This window comes from Oncorhynchus mykiss, chromosome 4 (assembly GCF_057628025.1).
Source record: "Oncorhynchus mykiss isolate SJ-2025 chromosome 4, ASM5762802v1, whole genome shotgun sequence".
NCBI lineage: Eukaryota > Metazoa > Chordata > Actinopteri > Salmoniformes > Salmonidae > Oncorhynchus > Oncorhynchus mykiss.
The window spans coordinates 19842737-19865890 of record NC_143025.1 but is presented as its reverse complement, the minus strand read 5'-3'; the positions used below and the strand labels follow the sequence as shown (position 1 = coordinate 19865890).

At 43.6% G+C, this 23154-nt stretch overlaps 1 protein-coding gene across 2 annotated transcripts; it reads right to left on the bottom strand.

Annotated features, from left to right (window-relative positions):
* Positions 1-416: 416 nt before the first annotated feature.
* Positions 417-19760, bottom strand: LOC110521459 (SH2 domain-containing adapter protein F). 2 transcript variants are annotated; one of them, XM_021599016.3, is made up of 7 exons: positions 19284-19760; positions 18075-18456; positions 16282-16432; positions 13813-14037; positions 7240-7411; positions 3550-3669; positions 417-1389 (listed from the first exon to the last, which is right to left on the bottom strand). In XM_021599016.3, the coding sequence occupies exons 2-7, from the start codon at positions 18408-18410 to the stop codon at positions 1203-1205; spliced, it is 1191 nt and encodes a 396-aa protein (XP_021454691.1). In that variant the 5' UTR covers positions 18411-18456; positions 19284-19760; the 3' UTR covers positions 417-1202. The 2 variants fall into 2 exon arrangements, with proteins under 2 accessions (XP_021454691.1, XP_090087500.1); XM_090231374.1 differs by lacking the exon at positions 19284-19760 and adding an exon at positions 8064-8150 and having other exon boundaries at positions 18075-18452.
* Between the last annotated feature and the right edge of the window lie 3394 nt (positions 19761-23154).

Genomic DNA, 23154 nt, shown 5'->3' with positions numbered 1-23154 from the left:
CCACTTCTCCATAGCGGTTGATAATTAATGCTTCCGAGTTGCGCTGTTTATTTCTAATATTTTTCAAAACCTATGAAGATGTTCAGTGAAAGAATATTAAGAAATGTGTTGACACTACAACACAGTAAAGACTGGGATAAACATTATGCCCAATGCTAATCAATAAAAACGTCTTCAATTTGCTGCTCTGTTTAGCTTGTTTACAGCGGGTCATTTCATTTTGAACATTTCAGAGGTGCTCTCAAAATGCCAACGACATTTCAAGAATAAAGTTCTGTATGGGGCATTAACATGGCGGCTGTTCTAAAACCTGGCCTAACTCTCTATATGGCTTTGGATAACACCAAGGACAAATCTACAGAATCAGAAACTGTGATACTCATCTTTCCACATCATACACAAAGCAGACATGGGTCTTTAAGAAACCATTTATTGTTTTTACCACAGGTGAAATGTTTGAACACGAGCAGGTACATGAGAAAACATGTCCTATCCATAATCATATATCAGAGAAATCATACTGATTACAGTATGAATATCCAGGTAATAAGAATGATCATTAAAACATAACACCCATTATTGTTATGTGGCCATTTAAACCTTTGGCTCTCTACTGAAAAGGGTGCTGGTCAACTACAGAGCACTGCAACCAGGCAGTGAAGGTGTCCAGATATACAGATCATTATGACAAACACATGGAAACAGTAGTACAATTAGACACAGCTCTACAGCTGCTGCTACAACAGCCATACAGTGATGCGGCTTTGACTTCCAATTTGTCAACATGATAGGATTTACTCAACAGTACAGAAAGTATCAAATAAACAGAGGTGTGTTTGTGTGAGTACAACCAAGTTTTCCTTGACTGTCAACCAGTGGAGCAATACTAGCTCAGTGAGAGGCTCATTCTGCAACAGGTAATCCAGATAGCATCCCAGGTACCGAAGGCGCCGGTATAGTCCAGGTATTGCATTTATGTGAATATGTTCCCAAATCAGAGAGAGTTGGCATCATAGAAACAAGAAGGTCCGTGAAGGTACTGTACTGACAAGCCAGCAGATGCTGAATCCTCAACAAAATAGTCCAGTCCAACTAGAGCACTGGCGGCTTGATTGACTTGAATAACGAAGGGATTTACCCAATCTAAAGTCAGTGTCCAATCACAATGTGACCCAGGATACCAGGAACAGAGTCCCTGCCAATCAGAGGGTCTGTACGAGCACGGGGAAGAGCAGAGACAAGTGTTCAGCTCCTCTGATTGGTAGCTTGTGTGTGGTGTAGAAGTGGATGACCTCTGGGATGGTGTCGAATGGCAGGCTGTTCTGCCCAAGGACGTACTTCCCATCCTTACACTGGCTGAACTTCATGTGCATGAAGCCTTGGCAGCTCCTGAGAGAGAAGACAGCGCAGGCAGAGCACGGAAGAATCATGGACCACATCATATCACATAATGACACAGTGGAAGGGACAGGGCTGAAATACAGCCTACATATTTCTGGCATTTTATGAGGTATTTCTCACCAAGATTTAACACCATATCATAATGTATGACTAGAAAGCAGAGAGGGAATGGGGGAGTGATACAGTATAAATGAGTGATGTAATGGCATGTGAGAGAAAAGACAAAAAAGAAAGACAAAGAAGATGAAGGGTATGACGGAGAGGGGGGGGGAGGGGGAAGCGATACAGTACTAGCAGTAGAGCAGAGCTGCACCTCCCCTTTAAGAGCAACCAGCCCATCATGATGGATGTCTAATTACAGAAGCAGAGGGAAAGACAAGGGCTCTAATTGGGGAGCTACATTTAGTCATTATTACAGTTAGCAAAATCAACATTAAAGACCAGGGAAGTCTGTTGTTCTTCACAACAACAACAGAACCAGCATCGCTAAACTGCTAGCGCTATTTTGTGTGTGTACTTTAGTGTAAACTATCAAAATAAAGAAAGCTGCACACTCCAGCAATTTAATGGGTATTTACCAACGTTTCGGCATCACTGTGCCTTCCTCAGGGTAATGTCATGAATACTTGAACCAGGTTATGTAGACAAATAGTGCAATTAGTGCAACCAATGACAATAGTGAGTGGTGTGTCATAATGATTCAGTTAATTAGAATTAATTAGTGAAACTTAAAAAATTGTATATGGCATATTAAATATATTACGCTATTGTTATCATATAGAAACATAATGGAATATTGTACATCATATTAGCATCAACAAACATTGTTTCATTCAATTTCACATAATGATTTATTTTTTCATTTAATATTTGTTGCATGTAATCTTTTGGTTCAACCTTAATGTACTTTAGTGCACATCAAGGAATGAAAGGTATGTTTTTTATTAAATAGCCACAGGTCACTGAGTAAAATCTCTCTTGAAGAGACATGGTTTGTCTGATCTATATTCATATTGGTGTGACGCTGGGCTGTCTGTCAGTCTGTTTCCAAGCCGACTTACTCTCTGCACCAGGTATCATCAACTAGATTCAACAGTGGGACAATTTTTGGAGCGAAGGGTCGGGTGGCTGGAACATAATTAGAAATCATTTGTAGACTGCAAATTGACCACAAGAAACCCAAACATATTTATTTGACTAAAACACAATTTCAAACTTTGCTTAGGTTTGTATACAATCACGTGTCTCTCTATTACGTGTGCAAATACTAGGGAACAGATTCCAAAAATGGCGGGAGTGGGGGGCACCAGTTGAGGAACCCTGCTCTACTGGTTATCTCCCTTTAACTACCTCTGTCTCCCTCACAACCATTCAGAGAAAAGATCAAACCACTTCTTTTCATAGACCCCTGGTACCTCCTATTGTGAGACCACATACTGTCGCTTTGTCGCTTCACACAATGCCATCCTGTGCGTTTCCACTGTTAACATCTGTGTGTGAGAGAGTGTGAGTGTACGTGTCCACTCACTCACGTGCACCTGTGTGTGGCCCACCGAAGGTGATTCATATTCATTACTGAAGTGAGAGCGGCTGATGTGAGAGTGGCTGATGTGAGAGCTGGAGTGTGCTCTCCCTGCCTGATTACCTCTCATAGATAGATAGAGAGAGAGAGAGAAGAAGGACCGTGGGGAGGGACAGAGGAAGGGAGGGAGGACAGGGGGACAGTGATGGAAAAAAGGTTATGGATCAAGCTAGTAATTAGAGAGAAGAGATTTGTCCAGATATGCAGTATGCAGCTTGAAAGAGTATTGAGAGTAAAATCAGTGTGTCAATGATCTTCGGTGGATGTGAGGGAGGAGAAGAGAGAGGAGTAGGGGAAGGAGGAGAGGAAGAGAGACAGATTGAGGCCTACATACAGTGAGATAAAAGATCAGTGGAGATGGCAGCAAGTATCCTGAACACACAGCAGAAAAACATTCAACAGATTACTACAGTAGTCCATCTGAGGATGATTCAATAAATAGTCTAACCTACTGTACTTGTTGCACCATGTGACTCATATCAATCTGTATTTAAGTGCATTAGCAGTGATTTGATGTTGCCGTTGAAATGTAAACATCAATGGTGTGATTATGTTGAGCGTCATACCGTAGTGAGAGGGAGTAGTCGTTGCGGCTGGTCTGGCTGTTCCTCACCAGGTAGCTACACTCCTTACACAGGGTCAGAAGAGACTCCGCCTCTGAACGTGATAGGGCCCCGTGGTACCACCTGACAAACATACCACAGGGACATTCGTTTTTTTCAATTGCTTACATGCATTGGTCAAAACTGAAGTCACATTGTCAAAACTCTTCCCACAGTCAGCGAAACAGTTGTGTATGTGGACCAAACTGTGAATCATTTTTCATTGCTTTCACACAAAATGCATTCAATGACCACATTCTCCGAAATCCATGAACTATTTTCTCATTCATACTCCACCACCTGCAAAACTATATATTTGCAGCACATGTTTTCAAATGCTAACGCACAGTTTCCAAAACTGCTATATACCTGTTCAAAACAGAATTATGGCAAATGTAGTGCATTTCTGCAGTAACCAGATTGAAACATACAGGAAATCTCAGCAGAATATTTTATAATTCCAAACACAGCTGAAAGCCTACCCAAGTGTCCTGTCTTTAGTCTCATTACCTAACAGACAAAAGAGGACGGCTTTAGAATGATTTAGTTTGGAAACATGGATCAAGGAAGACAGGTTGGTGGGGAAAGAAGAGTGGCAGGGAGAATGCATGGAGGAGAAAGGAGAGGAAGACCAATAGCGGTGGTCTCTGATGAGATAAGGGCCACAATTATTGACCATGTTGTAAACCACGGTATCTCTTTGTGAGAGGCCAGTTTAAGGGTGCAACCAAATCTGCAGCATTCAACAGTTGCATCAATAGTACACATTTTCCGGCAAAACGACAGGTGAGATGTGCATCCTTCAATGATAATTGAACTACATATTACAATACGTTCACATTTTGTACTGACATTTTGAAATATATTGATTGTTTTGTGTTTATCAGTAGGATCCAAAAGGTTGCCTCCCACAGGAGGGAGAGGCAGAATATTATCAGATGCGCAGGAAATTGCCATTGTTGACATGGCAATTGGCAACAATGCAATAAAACTGTGGGAAATTTGGGACAGAGTGCTGGCAGACAATTTCACTTTTGGGAATGTGAATACGGTCAGCACAATGAGAGTTGCCAGAGTCCTAGAGAAACATAAGATAAGGATGAAGCAGTTTTACACTGTATACTTTGAGAGAAACGGTGAACGTGTGAAAGAACTCTGGTATCAATATGTCCAGGTAAGATGTCTGTTCAATAACCAAACAGGGTACATACACAGCTCTGCATTATGTAAAGTACTGTAAAACTGTGGATTTACTGTATTTTAGAGAGTAATGGAGATGGAATCCAGGCAAACTGCAAGTACATTCATCTTTGTGGATGAAGCTGGATTCAACCTGGCAAAAACACGCTGCAGGGGAAGAAATGTGATTGGACAGAGAGCAACCGTGGATGTCCCAGGATAGAGAGCAACCGTGGATTTCCCAGGCCAGAGAGGAGCTAACATCACAATGTGTGCAGCACTGTCCAATTATGGTTTGCTGTTACACAAACCACTCATTGGCCCCTACAATACAGAGGCTCATTTATTTTCTTGATGAACTGTATAGTCGACTTGTGCCAGCGGAGGAGAGAGGGGCAAGAAACTCCCCTACCTTCGTTGTCGTGTGGGATAATGTGGCATTCCACCACTCTGTTGCAGTCACCGACTGGTTTGCTGCACATCCCAGGATGTCAGTACTATTCCTGCCTCCATACTCCCCCTTCCTAAACCCCATAGAGGAGTTTTTCTCTGCGTGGAGGTGGAAGTTTTATGACCACCATCCACATGACCAGATGTCCTTACTGGATGCCATGAATGCGGGGTGTGGAGACAATTCTCCTGAAGACTGCCAGGGTGTGGAGACACTTCTCCTGAAGACTGCCAGGGTGTGGAGACACTTCTCCTGAAGACTGCCAGGGTGTGGAGACACTTCTCCTGAAGACTGGCAGGGTGTGGAGACACTTCTCCTGAAGACTGACAGGGTGTGGAGACACTTCTCCTGAAGACTGGCAGGGTGTGGAGACACTTCTCCTGAAGACTGACAGGGTGTGGAGACACTTCTCCTGAAGACTGCCAGGGTTGGATTAGACATTCTAGAAGATACTTTCCAAGATGCATCACCAGAGAAGACATAAGATGTGATGTTGATGAGAACTTGTGGCCAAATGCAGGAGAGGGAGAACTAGAACACATGTTGATGAGAACTAGACCCCTCACAGTAATGTACAGTATGAGTGATTATACTATACATGTTGATGAGAACTAGACCCCTCACAGTAATGTACAGTATGAGTGATTATGCTATACATGTTGATGAGAACTAGACCCCTCACAGTAATGTACAGTATGAGTGATTATACTATACATGTTGATGAGAACTAGACCCCTCACAGTAATGTACAGTATGAGTGATTATACTATACATGTTGATGAGAACTAGACCCCTCACAGTAATGTACAGTATGAGTGATTATACTATACATGTTGATGAGAACTAGACCCCTCACAGTAATGTACAGTATGAGTGATTATACATGTTCTTTGTTTGTAATTATTTTTGCAGCCCTGGAATTTGTTTTTTGTTTCAACTTTTTATTTTTCACAAGTAAACTAGTATATGCAAAGAAATCGAAAAAAGAAAGTCTATTGAAGCAAATTGCTGCATTTCTGATCCATTCTTGTTACATAAACTGTAGTAAAGTCAATAAAGTGAAAAGGTGTCACTCTTATTCTATAATGAAATACTGATTTATGTGAAAAATCATTCAAACTTCAAAGAGAAAAGTTAATCATTTATGTAATGCTCCCTGTTGTTAGTGTTTTTTAGGTCAGTGTGTTATGAGTGACAATGTATGCTTTCTGAGTGAGAACTGTTGCCAGTGTTATGGTCCAACAAGCTTATTTGGAGACATGTATGAAGTGTTTTGGTGGTTTGAGTGAGTTTTGGAGGTGAGATCAACTGTTTGGCCAAGATGCATGTTGGTAATGCAGACTGTGTGAAGAGTTTTGAAAAAGTGCCTTCAGTATTGACCGATGCTTGTTAGCACTTGAAAAAAAACGAATGGAAAGGATGGAAGGAGACCAGCAGCTCAGTGCATTGTGAAATACTAATGGAAGTGAAGGGCAAATTACGGGATATTATTCTCATGATGCAGGCTACACAGATGTGTTAATAAAGTGATGTGCAAATATTTTATTGTCACCATTGCTGGAATGCGTTTGCTCTGTCATCAAATGTGTTTTAACAATCTGTTCCTTCTCACTTTAAACAATCATTATCTCCATTCGTCACGGTTTACTAACTAAGGGCAGATGGCGCAGGGGGTCACACGGAGACCAGACCATGCTCACTCAAACCCAGAGATGAGTGGGGCTCTCTAGTGGATCCTGTAACAACCCTTAAGAGACCACCAGGAAGAGTAATGGACTACCCACTCACACTGTGCTCACTTTATGCCTACGGCATTGTGTACACGTGATTGATTAGTAGACCTGTTCATTCATATATGGAGAAACACACTTTATTCTAATGATATGTATAAAACAAAACAACCATATTTTACATTCTACTGTCATGTATTCAGTTTTACTGTATACACAGAGAAATAAAACCCAAACCAGAGATAGCAAAGTACACAATCAATTGTCATTACAAAAGAAGAGTACAGTACGTACACTTGTTTCTCCAGGGGCAGGGTGGGGTCTACTCTCTCCCCCATCATGTTGTGGGGGTCAGAGCAGGGCATCCGGAACTTCATACCCCCTCCTGCCAGGGGACTGGACCTGGGAGGACGAAGGCGCTCCGTGGGGGACGAGGACCGGTCCCACTCGGCACCATCAAACTGTACTGTACAGAGACAGAGGGGGAGGATAAATATTAAAAGAGAGGGGGAGGAGCAAGAAAGAATGAGAGTGAGTCAGGCCTGGTAAAAATAGAGATGCGGTTGTTGGTGCAGAGGGCAAAGGGTTCGGCATGCCATAGGATAGAGGACAGACAGTGTTTCTACTGGAGGGGTCCACAAAGGAGAAGAGAGCTGGTAGTACAGATCTGACTGGGTGCAACTTTATCATCATCCAGTGACTGGCTGGGACTGGGAGATGCTCCAGGGTGACCTAATGCGACAAGGCATGAGAGGGCCATATAGCACAGGGAGCTTATGGGTAGTGGTGGGGAGCGAGCCCCGAGGGGCTGCAGTGCTGTGTAGAGGGAGAGAGCGAGAGCGCAATGTGTGGCAACTGGCAAAAGCTCATCATGACCCAAATGCTTTATGAGACCAATCGCTGTGTGTTACCACCAGCATCTACATTAGCCTACGTGTTGCCAAACCTAGTGGTGGGTTCTTAGGTCACTTGACCCAGTGATGTGTGTTAACATCATACAGAAAGCAGGCAGGGCAGATGCAGGACACTGGGGGTTCAGGCTGGGGGGGGGGTCATAGGGGGTCAGGGAGGGGGTTGGGGGAAGTCTTGTTGTCCTGGATGAGAGGTTGAGAGGTCACCTTGCTCTCTGAGGGGGGTTGGGAGCTCCTCCTCCAGCTGCTGCCCCACTGGAGGGGGCCAGGGAAGCTCAGCCAGTTCTGACATCTCTACAGGCAGCCAGGCAGAGAGGAAGATTATATATATATGGAGAAGGGTGTGAAAGGACAATAATATAGAGAATGTGAAAGTCTTGGTGAAAATAAGTATAAAAAAAATAATTTAAAAAAAAGGAGTGAAGAGAACGGAAGGGAGCGTAGTAGATGCGGCATGTCCGGTTGACAATGAGGTGGACTGTGTGTCAGGGACAGGGCGCACAGTGAGGCAGGGGCTGACCAAATTAGCCCAATTACAAACCGTGGCAAGTAACCACGCAACACATGACTGCAGCCTCAATGGCAGAATCACACACACAAGCTCACACAGAATCCTCCATGCCTGTGCTACACACCACACACACAGTGAAACAGGATTACAAAACAAATGAAGGGGAAAGGGGGCTGACATCTTAATGATCTGACAAAACCAAAGACCCCCTGGGTGTGTGACATCAAAGGGCAGCTGAACGGGACATTAGGAGAGAGACCCCATTGCTGCTGTACATACATCCCGCTCTCCCTCATCCCTCCCTCCCTCTGCTTAATTATTGAGCAGGCAGACACACTCCGCCACTTTCTCTGGCTCTCTGTGAATTATTGATGCATGGTGCAGTACAATGGCCCCATCTGGAGAGCACCCCCCCCCCCCCCCCCCCCCCGCAGAAGCCATGATTAAAGTGTGACCTCCACCCACTGCCCCCCCCCCCCTCACCTCCCCCCAACCACACTTCATCTCCTGGCTGCCTCCCATCCCCACCTCTCTCTCGCTCCAAACAGAGAAAAAAGGACTGAGGGGAGAGTGTGGGGTAAAGAAACACAGGCTCAGAGCAAACAAAAATGAGGGAGGGTTAGAATGTAAGGATGAGGGGAGTGAACTCGGTGAAGAGAATCACACTTCAGAGTGTGTGGAAATTTTTGTAATTATATTTTTTTAAGAGGACAGAGTTAAGCTTTGTGTGTCATGGTTAATGGGAAAATTCCAACAGAATTCCTGCCCTGTTTGGGGGGAGTACCAGACAGCATTCAACACAAAGGACATTCAGTGCAGTAAAGTATAATACCACCACGTGCTTATGAACCAGTTGTACTAGTATGAGAGCATGTGTGCATTCTGTTCATAAGTTGTGATTCCAAAGTTGCTGCGATTTGTAGCACACAAGTGCCAAGTATAAATGTTTGAATTTCTGGGGAAGCTGTTTGGTCCATCTGTGTTTCAGTGTGACCTGTCTGCAGTGTAACATCAAACCTGAATGAACCATTTGTAACGCCCTCATGACATCACTTTTACCTCCTCCTGACGATGTCAGCACTCATCACCGTGACAAAGGGCAGGACGTGACCCTCTGCTGGTCACACACACACACACACACACACACACAGAGAGGTCACTCAAACAGAAGGCACATCTGGGCACCATTTACTACTAATGGGAACTGGTGGCTCTGTCACACAGGCTGGGGAGCCCATTTGCTCAAAGGTCTTTCTTGTGATATAAGACACTGTGACAACATAATGTTCTGAGAGAGGACTAGCAGGCAGATTGAGATTTCACGACAATAGAATATTCAGGATTATAGTACAAAAACCTGAACAGGGCACTAAGCATACATAAAAGCGGCTGCATTTAGACACACTAATTAGTCTTTTGACCAATCAGCTCGTCTCAGGAAAAGATCTGATGTGATTGGTCAAAAAGTATCAGAATTGAGCTGCCTGCATGAATGCAGCCAGAAAACCTCATACTGAAGTGGGTCCATTGGTGTGGTTGGCAACAGGTGAAAGCAACTCACTAATTAATGGCTTGGCTGAATCACAATCATAGTAATCATTCCACATGCAAACAGTTTGAGTGGATTGAACCATGAAAAAGGCATTTTAGTATCTTAACAAAACACATTTTTCAATCCATTTTACTCTTTCAGTCTGGAAGAAAATGCCACAACAAGCTAAAAAGCTGAGTAAATATAAAAAGCCTTTTTATTTAGCATGATCATAAATAAATATCCTGGAATCAAGCGACATAAGCATTGGATAAATCCTGCCGTATCTCTTCATTAAACACAATTATGAAGACATCAGCTTTGTAACATGCCCAGCTCCCCATGTTCTCTGTGCCAACAAAGGCCTTCTGCTGGGCACAACTGCTCTCTACTAATGACAGCCAATTAACACCCTACATGAGTGTGAAACATGCATGGATTCACAAGCCATGAATTCACACTGAGGCATATACAAGATGAATATGCATGGCATTTGGAATTCATGGACAGAACTGCAAAAATAGGTGCTGCTTTGTGTGTTATGTTGTATTTCAAGTCAAGACTTTCTATTCCTCCTTTTCCTCTTTCTCCGCTCTCTCCATTTTTCTAGGGATTGTATATTCTGGTGCCTTCCCGCACCCCACTCTCTCCACCTCCCTCTCCCCCCCACTCATTCTCCCCTCTAAGTGGGACATTATCTCTCCATTCACTGATTCTCTCCTCCCCTCCTCCCCTCTCGCTCTGCCTCCCATCCAGCTCACTTGAGGGAGCGAGCCGGGATCGCGGAGGACATGTCTTTTCATTAACGTCAGTAACGCTTCACATCGAGCGAGGGAGTGAAGGAGGGAGAGAGAGCCAGGGATGGATGGGAGAGCATCTTCACGACACATCCTGTAAATTGATGGAGAAGCCAGTCGGGACCCCCAGGGCCTGCTTAGAGTGAGCTAACAGACCAGGGACACACTGGCCACAGTGATGGAAATCTCATTCTTGCAGCTTCACACACAGTCAAGGAAACACGCACGTGTCTTTGTAGACTTTCAGTATAAACCGATCTAATATTCCATATCTGCAAAAGATGGTGTGAAGATGGTGCAAAGGTATACTCTGCGATATGATGTAGTTGCAGAAAGTAAACAACATAGTGTATCAATTTCCGCAACAACTAAGAGCGTTAAAGCGTGAGGCTCAACTTCTCTGCTGTTTTGGTACCTTGGCTACTACGCACTAACAACGTGAAGCGAACCCGTGCACATGTGCAGATACTGTGTGTGACTGTGAGAGAGTGAAGTCTTGCATCTCACTCATCTCAATATCTCCGGTGATGCTCATGGCAACGTCATTTCGCTGAGTCTAGCTTTAAGGCCTTACGCGTGGAGGGAGACCAGATAGAGATCAGATACGAACAGCACATAAATCAAAGACACCGTGAACCTAACACCACTCATTTACTCATTAGACAGGGTATTTTGTGTGGAGTAATGAATCTGTCCATTTCATTAGCTCACTAATTGGTGTTGCATGGCTGCAGGGCTATTTATCCCTCCCTCACTGTTGAATGTTCGATGACTCCCATAAATTAATGGTGGCTGGATGAGGGGGTAGCTAGGTGCTTGTGACAGCTTTGCGGTATACTAATTAAAACTTACTGGACTGTTAGCCGCGGGCTCTCTCACTACTGGTGTAACGCAATTGACTACCAACTCACACTAACATTGATCTCAACCGCCTGAGCTGGACTGGACTCCACAGTAAATACTGTAAGTCCCACTGGCAAGAGGATATGCACAACATTTAACTTCCTGATTATCGTAATTGTGCAACTATGCAAAAAGCCCTCTCTAAATATATATTTAATTAGGAGCATCCTGTTCTCACCCGACTGAGGTGACTGGTGATAATCAGGCCTACTGACAGTAGTGTGTGTGGGGAGGGGGGTGGGGTGAGTGCTGAGGCACTGTTGGCAGATCGTGATGCCCACCCATCCCCCTACGTTATCAGGCTGCCTGTGTGTGTCACCTCAGTAGGGAGAGAGGACAGCAGGGACAGCCCTGTAAATGAGAGGTTTTCAGCAGGTGACTGATTGCACCCTGTCACAATGCCGCCCCCCCCCCCCCCCCCCAAGGGTTCCACAAACATCCACTGAGCTCACATCAAATCTGCCATAACCACCTTGGTACCCCCCCCCCCCCCCCCGACTGGGAATATGGATTAAATGTAAGAATGGAAATACATTAGTGCTTCTGTTTTTCACCCCAATCTGTTCACACAGGCCGGGCGACACGTAGCTGACTGACTGTAGGTAGAAAAACAGGTGCCAGAAAATCAGGAGCGGAGGTTTTTACCCACATCTGCTACCTTTTTCTAATTGGTGTTGTAATAGATCCTGTCCAAGAGTGCATATTTGGCAGACAGTTCTGGGTTCTAGCCCTTCAAATCTTCTGAGAGGGTCACTCACCCGACCAACATAATCCTTTCCGTCAACGCTAGAATTACAGTGTTTCTTTGCCTGGGAGCTAATGTGATGTGATGTGTGTGTGTGTGTGTGTGTGTGTGGTGGGCTGCTGTAGCAGTTCTGCTGACCACCGGCTTATTAGCACTGGATCAGTCATGCAAACGTGAGCATGTAATTAACTGAGAAGAGAGGGGGAGGAGAAGGAGAGCATGAAATAAAGGGGAGTGAAAGCGAGCGTGTTGATTTAGTCTCCTGCCACCTTGACCTCCGGACTCTGAGATGCAGCTCATTTAAGTAGGCTCTGCCGTATCGTACACTGATCTACTGCCCACCGCCATCTGTCACTCTCATACACACCAGATAGAGACAGGGCTTCACAACATAAAAACACTTTGTACCTTGTATTGTTAAGATGTAGGTCTCTCTGACACAGACAACTCATTGTGTGCCGGGGGTAGTATAGTGGTAGTGGGAAGGGGGGATACCTAGTCAGTTGTACAACTGAATGCATTCAACTGAAATGTGTCTTCTGCATTTAACCCAACCCCTCTGAATCAGTGTGGTGCGGGGGAGGCTGCCATAATCGACATCCACGTCTTTGGCGCCCGGGGAACAGTGCCTTGCTCAGAACGACAGATTTTTACCTTGTCAGCCCCGGGATTTGATCCAGCATCCTTTCGGTTACTGGCCCAACGCTCTAACCACTAGGCTACCTGCCGCCCCATTGGAGGACAGCAGTTTGATCCCCCGTTCCGCCACTCACTTTCTTAGCTTTATCCCTCTCATCAGTCTCCCCCTCTACGTGTCTAACCTGTATCTGGCAATAAAACATGAAAATACCCCAAAATATATTTTCTAAAATAAAATTGAAAAAGCCTCGTCTTCAATAGGCAAGTAGTCCTGAGTGGGATCATTCAACATGTGTGTGCAATGGAGTGAGAGTGGTCATTCATTCAAAGGAGGGCATTGTGGCTGGAGTGAGAGTGGTCATTCATTCAAAGGAGGGCATTGTGGCTGGAGTGAGAGTGGTCATTCATTCAAGGGAGGCCATTGTGGCTGGAGTGAGAGTGGTCATTCATTCAAGGGAGGCCATTGTGGCTGGAGTGAGAGTGGTCATTCATTCAAGGGGGGGCATTGTGGCTGGAGTGAGAGTGGTCATTCATTCAAGGGAGGCCATTGTGGCTGGAGTGAGAGTGGTCATTCATTCAAGGGGGGGCATTGTGGCTGGAGTGAGAGTGGTCATTCATTCAAGGGAGGCCACTGTGGCTGGAGTGAGAGTGGTCATTCATTCAAGGGAGGCCATTGTGGCTGGAGTGAGAGTGGTCATTTAACGTGTGTAGCATGGTGAGACAAAAAAGTGAAATACTGGTAATTGAGTGTAAAAGTGTGGTTGTGAGTGTAATAGTAAAAGTGTGAGATTGGTGGTCATGTTGCTGAGGAGACTGAAGTTAGTCTGTACCTGCGAAGGCTTTAGAGATGTTGTCTTTCTTCCACTCCCAGGGCTGATCGTATTCATCTGCTGGCCGCTCGTCATCCTGCGGCAGCCGGCTCTCCCTGCCCTCCTCCAGGAGGTCTCCGTACCCCAGCCCCACCCCCAACGGCCGCCCGCGTTCATCCTCATAGGGGGTGTCGTAGAGCTGCACCTCGCCCCGTGCAAGGGCTGCCCCAGGGCCACGCTGCAACTCTGGTAGAGAGAACACAAACATTTGCCTTATTTAAAAGGAAACTATTTGTATTTGTATTATTTTTGTGCAGCCTGCTGGAGGCTTAACGAAGCCCTGGGCTAGACCCGCAGCTGTGGAGCAGAACAAACAGCAGTCCCTTCTCTTCACAGTCACAGCAGCAATCCAGCTACTGCATCTCACAACAGCCACTCTCATTAGCATTTTCATCAGATTTCTCAGCGTGTAGCATGTTCTATAAAAATCAACCTTCAGAGAGTTACATGTGACCTTGAGCTATGTAGTCATAGATTATTGAAATAACAAAACATCTGAAGACAGACTTCTGAAACAACAGGCGTATCGATGAGCGTCAGCAATCAGTGGTTGTCTCATTGATGTGGGCTGAGAAGCTCAACACTGGCATATCACATATTGGGTGTGAGGAAAGTGGAAGGATATTTTGTCTCCACCACCAGCCTGGCTATGGAGGTGCAGTTATGTAAGAGGGAAAGAGTGCTGGAGCTAAATGGGAGGGTTGGTTGGTGAAAAACAGAACGGGCTAACTTTAACCTTCAGAGGACACACTGCCATTGGGCGCTCCTGTTGTCTCCATGGCGACAGAGGAGGCCCTGGGGACAGACCCTGAGGTGGGAGGAGGAGGTGAGGAAAGGAGGGCTGGGTTGGCTTGATGTTAAGTCACTGTGACAGAGGCAGGCTCAGTGTCGTGGCATACTGCTGTACCTGTGTCAGGGCGCCGAGAGGAGATGGAGGAGATTAGGGGAGGGAGATAAAAACAGGCAGGGTTGGAAATGAGAAATGGATGGAAACATGATGGTGGGGGGATGAGGAATCTATTACGGTATGCAGATGGATGGCAGACCAGTGGGTGATAGAGAATAGAAACTGAGTTCTACTAAACTTTAAAAAACGTGACAGAACCAGATCAAAGATACATTGGGATGACATCTGCCAATATTTGTATAATTTAACCCTTTACACTCGTGGAAATTAGCCTATATGGATAGGGCTAAATTGAAACATTTCTTACAGAAGAAGTATGAAAAGGATATACATGGCCATGGTAGCAACTGTTCACCTGAATCCAAAAATTACAATGTTGATTTTGTGCATTTTACATTTACTGTTCTTTTGCCACATTTGTTTATTACAAAATGTGAAAAAACTCTGGACACTTAACATTTCCCTCATTCAGACAACAAAAAACATGCAAAAGTTGCTCAATTAGCAAGAGGGATGGGGCAACTTCTTGTCGCCTGTTCAGCGATGTGAAGTGCAGTGCCAGAGCTCTGAATTAATGTTACTGTATAGCCACTATGTTCCAATTTAGGCATTCATCAATGTCCAAATCTGCCATTTTCAATCAGTTTAAGAGTACGAGTGCTACGGCTATGGTCAGTAATAATCCGTCTCTGGGATTATAATAGCAATTCTATTCGAGAATCCGAGAGATATTCAGTCTCAGACTCCTGGTTCTCTGTTCCACCATGTTTTTTAATGAGCGGCCACAGACACCACACCACACCGACTCAGTCCTTGGTTGACTGGCTCAGACTCCATTGTGTATCTAACAAACTGAAAGACTAGAAGCCCTTTCGTCCTAACCCTGTGACTATGAACTACTTATGACCTGAATGAAGCCAGCAAAGACAACAGTCAAATACATACTCACTAACTCTCAGATGGACTAAAAAGCTACCCAGACTCCCCCGAGGGCAGCAAGGGGAGAAACCACCACTCTGATTGGAGAGACGCTTCGCTACACAAGCCTGACAGACAGTGGTCGGGGAATAAGAGATGTTACTACAGAAAAGCCAAATGAGAAACGATAGATCTGAAGGATGGAAGAATAGCGAGAGGGAAAGGGTGCAGTTGGATAGAGACATTCGTAAGGGGTGGTGAAAGGCTGTGTGAGAGCTGAGTGAGTCAGACTGAAAGAACTGTCTGAGATGGGGAAAACCGTTTCTGCTGGAAGGGGATGTAGCCTAGTCAGCAGATCTGTTTGTACTCTAGGCTCTAGCCAACTGTTCTATCTAAGGCACGACAACCAAAGTCAGAGGAGTTGGCTAAAGCACAAACAGATCTGGCAATGAGCTAGGGATGTACAATAGGAACGTAATTACATAATATATACTTTTTAATTATGTGTGACCTACCTGTTATCAGCCTACCTGTCGTGTGGTCTATAGTATGTATAACAATGTTCTAAAAAATGACGTAAATACATCCAAAACCCTGAGACTCGCCTGTGATGACACGTTGGGCCTCGTAAGGCTCCATGTAGCCGTTGTTCTCACAGGGAACGTGTCCCAGATCAGGCTCTGGCCAGGGGTTTGGGTGAGCATCAAACGGATCAGAGTAATCTGTGTCCCCTACTGCTGGGGCTGATGGAACTACCTGGGATACAGAGACACACACATAAAGACACAGTGCACTACACCATTCATTCAGTCTCAACTACAGACCACTGACACCAGAATTCAAAAATATTTTCATTGTCCAAAAATAGACTTCCAATTTTTCTACATGTTGCCAATTTTTCTATAAAATGAATTAGTTGACATCTGAAAGCAACATGGAATGAGTATGTCAGAAACTGATAGAATTGTTATTTTGTGTGACAGAGATAGAGAATACAGAGGGGGTTTATTTGAGGAGAGCATTTGTTCCTCCATAGGACGATTCCATGCCAGGAAAGGCAGAAAATATTTTGGGTATCTCCCATTGAAGCTTCTATGTGAAAATTGCCAGAACAATCTGACATTGACCTCCTCCCTCCATTTGTTTTGTGCACTGCTGCTACTCACTGTTTATTATCTATGCATAGTCAATTCACCCCTACCTACATGTATGACCTCTAACCTGTACCCCCGCACACCGACTCGGTACCGGTACCCCATGTATATAGCCACGTTAATGTTATGTTATTGTGTTACTTTGGTTTATTTAGTAAATATTTTCTTAACCCTTCTTGAACTGCACTCACTGTTGGTTAAGGGCTTGTCAGTAAGCATTTCACGGTAAGGTCTACACTTGTTGTATTCGGCACATGTGACAAATAAATGTTGATTTGATAACAACAAAACAATTCAGGCTGTCCTGGTGTGGAATAGCCCATACATGCTGCACACAGGAAGGAATAGTAGTCAGCTGGCACACTGACAACTACAAAGGCAGCCATATGGTCACACACAATCAGACAACCAAGTCAGTCAACAAACCCCTGTTAGACACGCAGACACAAACTATATACGTTCCCTTGTTGATTCAGTAACAGATTATCGAACGACCAGGAATGAATCTGAAATGTTAATGAGGGTATAGATGTTCTCACACACCAGAATTCTACACTGAGACATTAATGAGAGCAGCCAGAGCACGCATACAGAGTCTGTATCGACTCTACTTTCCCTCAGTCCTTCAATGTACTGTTAGGAGCTGTGCACTTGTGGCTTTTCAAATGATAAATCATTATCTTAGTCATGATGTGTGAGCTGATTTTTTTAAACTGAATTAAAATGTGCATTCGCTGCCTTTCTACATAGGCAAACTTTCACTCTCCCTTTCTATCTCTCTATGAAATCCTGAGCATCCCTGACCCTTGCAGCTGTGCCTGTGTGTTCTCCTGCCAACACATACTGTACTCATCCAGGGTGGGACTGTGGGCCTGATGGCAACACAAGTGTGGCAGCATACCGTCCAATAGCCAAGCGCCTGCATGGCTTCCTTCACCATGTGTTCACATGGGGGTCTCTCTCAGCTTGCTAAACCAAACGCCATTTATTATTTATGGCTGGACATAAACTCAGGGGACTGTGACGCCCCACTCAATGAGCCATCCAGCCCATCAATAACACTTCCTTCCATTTGCCATCTAGGCCAGCCATGTTATGGGCCACTTCAAATATGGCGTGATGTATTGAAACATTGCATACTTCTGACTCACATTACCAGTCACTGGCTTATGGGTTTAATCAATAAGTGGAGGGGTCTTTGTAATGGTAATGAATGTTAATGTAGAACAGGATAAATTACTTACAGGCTCTTGTTCCTCTAAGGAGAGGGCACTCAGTAAAATCTTAGTTCGCCCCAGCTCCTGTGAGTCCACCTTGATGAGGCGGTGTTTGGGAGATACAACCTTCATATCCAGGCTGGCGGACTTCAGAGGAGAACCAAAGGCAGCAAGGGAAGAGTCTGATGACCCAGAGTCGTTTCTGTCCCGGTTCTCAGAGTTCTCGTACGGGTCCTCAAAGTCTAGGTTCTTCTGAGCCCGATAGGCTTTCAGAATCTCACTCTCTGTGTAGTCTGGTTTGGGTGGTTGAGGAGGCATCCTCCTGCTCCCAAAACTCAGATAGTCTTTGAGCCACTTTGCCATTTGACCTCTGCTCCCGCAGACACTTGATGGGTTTAAAGACAGGTTGCTGTTGGGGAAAAATATGATGATTCAGGTTAAACTACTTACATGCCCTTGGGTGAACTGATTCTAGACCTCAGACTAAATAGACAACAGACAGTGGATTGACATGGTCTGTCCTGAAGTTATGTAAAACGCTAACATCACTTCTCCCATTTATAATGCAGGACTACTAGGATAGCCTTAAATTATATGATAATCCTATCACTGCACACGTGGACACTTATCCATTGGTCCAGGGGCCACTGTGCAACAGCGTAAAGAAAGAAAGAAAGAAAAAGCTGGACTTTATTTACTATAAATGTCAGCTCAGAGAAACAATAAAGCTGGACTTTGCCCGAGAAGAGCAATTACATTTAAAGCCCAGGTAAGAAAGTCTGATTTACTTCACTGATACTGTCAGTAATATATCATAAAAATAAACCTCCTTCAAAACAGCAGGCAATCATCACCAAATGAAATAACTAATGTTACATCACAATTATATTTTACAACAAAATACGACTGTATTAGCCTACTGCATTACCACTATCATGAAATCAATAATACAGGTAACGCCTTAACACACATTGAAGGCAATTATACCTAATCAAAGTTTATTATAGGCTAAAAACATCTAGGTCAAAACCTTCCACTGTAATCATAGTTTCCTTTCGTTTTAGTCCTGTGATCTGTGCATTACTTGACCATCAACAACGATAAAATTGAAACAAACTACAATTTATACACTGCAATCTATATTTTTACTTCCATGTAAATTCTGCAGCTTTTAAAACAAGCGTTTCACAAAATTCCTGCTTTTCTACTGACAGTGCATTGCGCTGAGGTACAAACCTTCGGTCCTTGGCTTCTTCTACCACTCAGTATTCGAGCGCTTTATTCCACGTTTCTTCATTTTGATCGTAATAAAGGCAAACGTGGAAGGTCTTCCTATTTTGATAGCTTTTGTCCGTTACTGTAAATAGAGAAAGTAAAACAACTACAGTCAGCTCAGGTGCGAGCGTGGAGAAGCACAGTAGAGTTCCGATAGAAGGAAACGACTGATCGCAAGTGAGAGCAAAACCTACGAGAGAAACCACGCGATTAAAGGGGAGGATGTCAACCCACGAGTCCCAACTGATTATCCCTTTAAAAATCAGCCGATTTATCATTGAAACATTCAGCACAGACCACTAATCCCATATCGTCTGAGTAATTGCTTAAATAGAAGAAAAAAAATAAACATAAAAAATACACGATTCTATGTGGTAGCCATACAAATTAAAGGAAGAAAAAAAACGAACTTCAGCATAGCCACGGAAGTAGGGGTGAGCAGCACCCTCTGAAGAAATAATAATATATAAATAAATAATTATAACATTATTTTTAGAAAAATATATATTTTTCCACAAAAGTAGTGTACTGGGCCTTTACTAGTATTAGCAGATCGATTATAGACTTCTGTAGCATGGGCAAAAAAAAAATCAGTGTCTCTGCTTTTCAGAGTTGTTGCCCTGTCCCTTTCTCTGAGATTGACATTCTAATGGTTTCAGAAAGAACAAAACCCTGTCCTTAAACATTTACATCGAAAGTGCAAAGTTTTGGGTAAAGACACAAAACATCCACATCAAAGGAAATATTTATCTTGAACAAATAACATAGAAAACAGACACTTTTTGTGCAGTATTAAAAAATCATCATTACAAACAACTTAATGTAAATGTATTGTACATAGGCTGGTCATTGAGTACATAGAGACATCAAGTGGGTTGTGATGATATGATGTGGCTCAGTTGGTAGTGCATGACACTTGCAATGCTAGGGTTGTGGGTTCAATTCCCACAGGGGACCAGTATGAATATGTATGCTTGGGATAAGAGTGTCTACTTAAAAGGAATTAATAGACCATTTCAGTCTTCACATAAAAAAAAATATTTCAAGAAACTATTTTTATTTTCCACAAGAATTATCAGATTAACTGTTTTGTACAGATAATTATCAGACTCAAATTACAAATGCTGGTAAAAACTCAAGTACATTTAGTTAACATTTTTCACAAAAGTAGTGCCCTGGGCCTTTACTAGTCCTATATTAGGGACCAGTTATGTACCCCAAAACTACTTCCTGCTGCTATGAATTTCAGACACTTGGCCAGATTAATGAAATGCTTGTTCTGGTTGAATAACAATTGAAAACTCATCAAAAGAGACTAAAAGCTTTGCATAATTGCAAAGTTTCCTATTTTTTCCTCATTCCAACACTCTTTTGCTGATTAGTATGGCGTAATAACAAGTTAGGCTATGCCACTCAAAATGATGTAAATTAGGTGGGACAATTTGTAAAAGAGGATGAAGGATTTCCTCTGCCCAATAATTAACACCTACACCCACAAACTGTCATCCTCAGCAAAGACTGACACACACATATTGAGCCAGCAAATGGAAGACATGAGGTGCTGCCTGCCATACTCTCCAAGAAATGCCCACCTATGCAAAAGCATGGTGATGCAACATCTGCAAAGAAAACCACATAATTGGTATGCACACTAAGAGAAAACATAATTTATGTTAAAATGGATTGCACATTTGTCATCTAGGCAGAGTGTGCTTCATACTTCCACAAATGTGGGCACACGGTTGTTAAGGAGCCAATTGGATTTCAGCAATTAGGTGGGTGATCCAGTACTGTCTGGGCCAGTTAAGACACCATTAATGCCTCTTTACGACAGCCATGATCTCACTCCCTCCACGGGAGAAAGAGAGGATGAGGTCATAGCTGAACAGCAGCCCTCACCACCATCGCTACAATTCCCCCTCTCCTCCCCCGCAATACTCCCCAAATGACTTCTTCCAGACTGGTATGCCAGGAAGGAGGGACAGTGGGGAACAAAAGAGTGAAGTAGTGCAAGAAACAAAAGGAAAGGCAGAACCCCCTGCAGAGAGAGGAGGACAAAGAAAATACCACATTTATTGATACGATGTTGTGTTTGCATAAACAATCTTCCAGTTTTTTCCACCAAAGACTGAAATCAAATCCAGTTTAATGAAAATCGATGTGGTGGACAGACTTCTAACACAATCATCAATGAAGACCAGTGACAAAATAGCAAATACTAATGCTTGGCATTTATCGCCCCCTTTTGGTGATTTGAACATACTGCATAAAGACGTCATTATGTATCCATCATTCTCATAATGACACCTGTTGGATCATTTCTCTGATTAAGTTGTATGCTGTGATACGTGTAGGAGAAGCTGACCTGACTGTTTGGCTGGTGTGGTTTGTCTGTGCTGTTCCTGAGGTTGTGTCTCTCCCTACAGGGCTCTGCTCTCCACCATCCACATAGCCACAGCCAACCTTCTGTGAAGAACACATTTCAGGTATAATTAAGTTAGCTTTGGAGGGTTACACACTGAACATCCAGTAGTTTCAATTAGATAGATACATATTTTAGTTCCAATATTTTTGTCCCCTGTAAATTAGTGTAGGTCTATTTATTGTGTTATAATTGCCTGAAATTGGCACAAACTTGACAGCAAAAATGTGGGGGGCAGGGAAACATGAATACAAGCCAAATGTCATTTAAACTGCTCCGGACTTTTCTAACTTTATTAGGTTACACTGTGCAATGCCTACATGTTTCGAGAAGCCCACCATAGTCCCTGTGCCCAAGAGCGCCAAAGAGGGGTTGGGTTAAATATGGAAGACGCATTTCATCTGAACGCATTCAGTTGTACAACTGACTAGGTATCCCCCTTTCCCCCTTATCTAACCTTTATTTAACTAGGCTAGTCAGTTAAGAACAAGTTCTTATTTACAATGACGGCCTAACAAAAGGTAAAAGGCCTCCTGCAGGGATGGGGACTGGAATTAAAAATACAAATAAATAAAATAATATAGGACAAAACACACATCAGGACAAGAGAGACAACACAACACTAAATAAAGAGAGGCCTAAGACAACAACATAGCATGGCAGAAACACATGACAACACAGCATGGTAGCAACACAACATGACAACAACATGGTAGCAACACAATATGGCAGCAGCACAACATGGTAACAGCACAAAACAGGGTACAAATATTTTGGGCACAGACAACAGCACAAAGGGCAAGAAGGTAGAGACAACAATACATCACGCAAAGCAGCCACAACTGTCAGTAAGAGTGTCCACGATTGAGTCTTTGAATGAAGAGATTGAGATAAAACTGTCCCGTTTGAATGTTTGTTGCAGCTCGTTCAAGTCGCCCCGTAGAACCCACATCTGTAGCCATGAAATGCTTTGAAAGGCTAGTCATGGCTGACATCAACACCATAATCCCAGACACCCTGCACCCACTACAATTTGCATACTGCCCCAACAGATCCACAGATGACACAATCTCTATTGCACTCCACTTTTGCACCTGGACAAAACAACTGCTTGGATGCGCACAACTCCAAATCAAATCAAATTTTATTTGTCACATACACATGGTTAGCAGATGTTAATGCGAGTGTAGCGAAATGCTTGTGCTTCTAGTTCCGACAATGCAGTAATAACCAACAAGTAATCTAACTAACAATTCCAAAACTACTGTCTTGTACACAGTGTAAGGGGATAAAGAATATGTACATAAGGATATATGAATGAGTGATGGTACAGAGCAGCATAGGCAAGATACAGTAGATGGTATCGAGTACAGTATATACATATGAGATGAGTATGTAAACAAAGTGGCA

Coding starts and splice junctions, on each gene's coding strand:
- LOC110521459 (XM_090231374.1), bottom strand. CDS start 18,410: ATGGCAAAGTGGCTCAAAGACTATCTGAGTTTTGGGAGCAGGAGGATG. Junction 16,433..18,074: donor CCTTAGAGGAACAAGAGCCT/GTAAGTAATTTA, acceptor TCTGTATCCCAG/GTAGTTCCATCAGCCCCAGC. Junction 8,151..13,812: donor CATCTCTAAAGCCTTCGCAG/GTACAGACTAAC, acceptor GGCTGCCTGTAG/AGATGTCAGAACTGGCTGAG.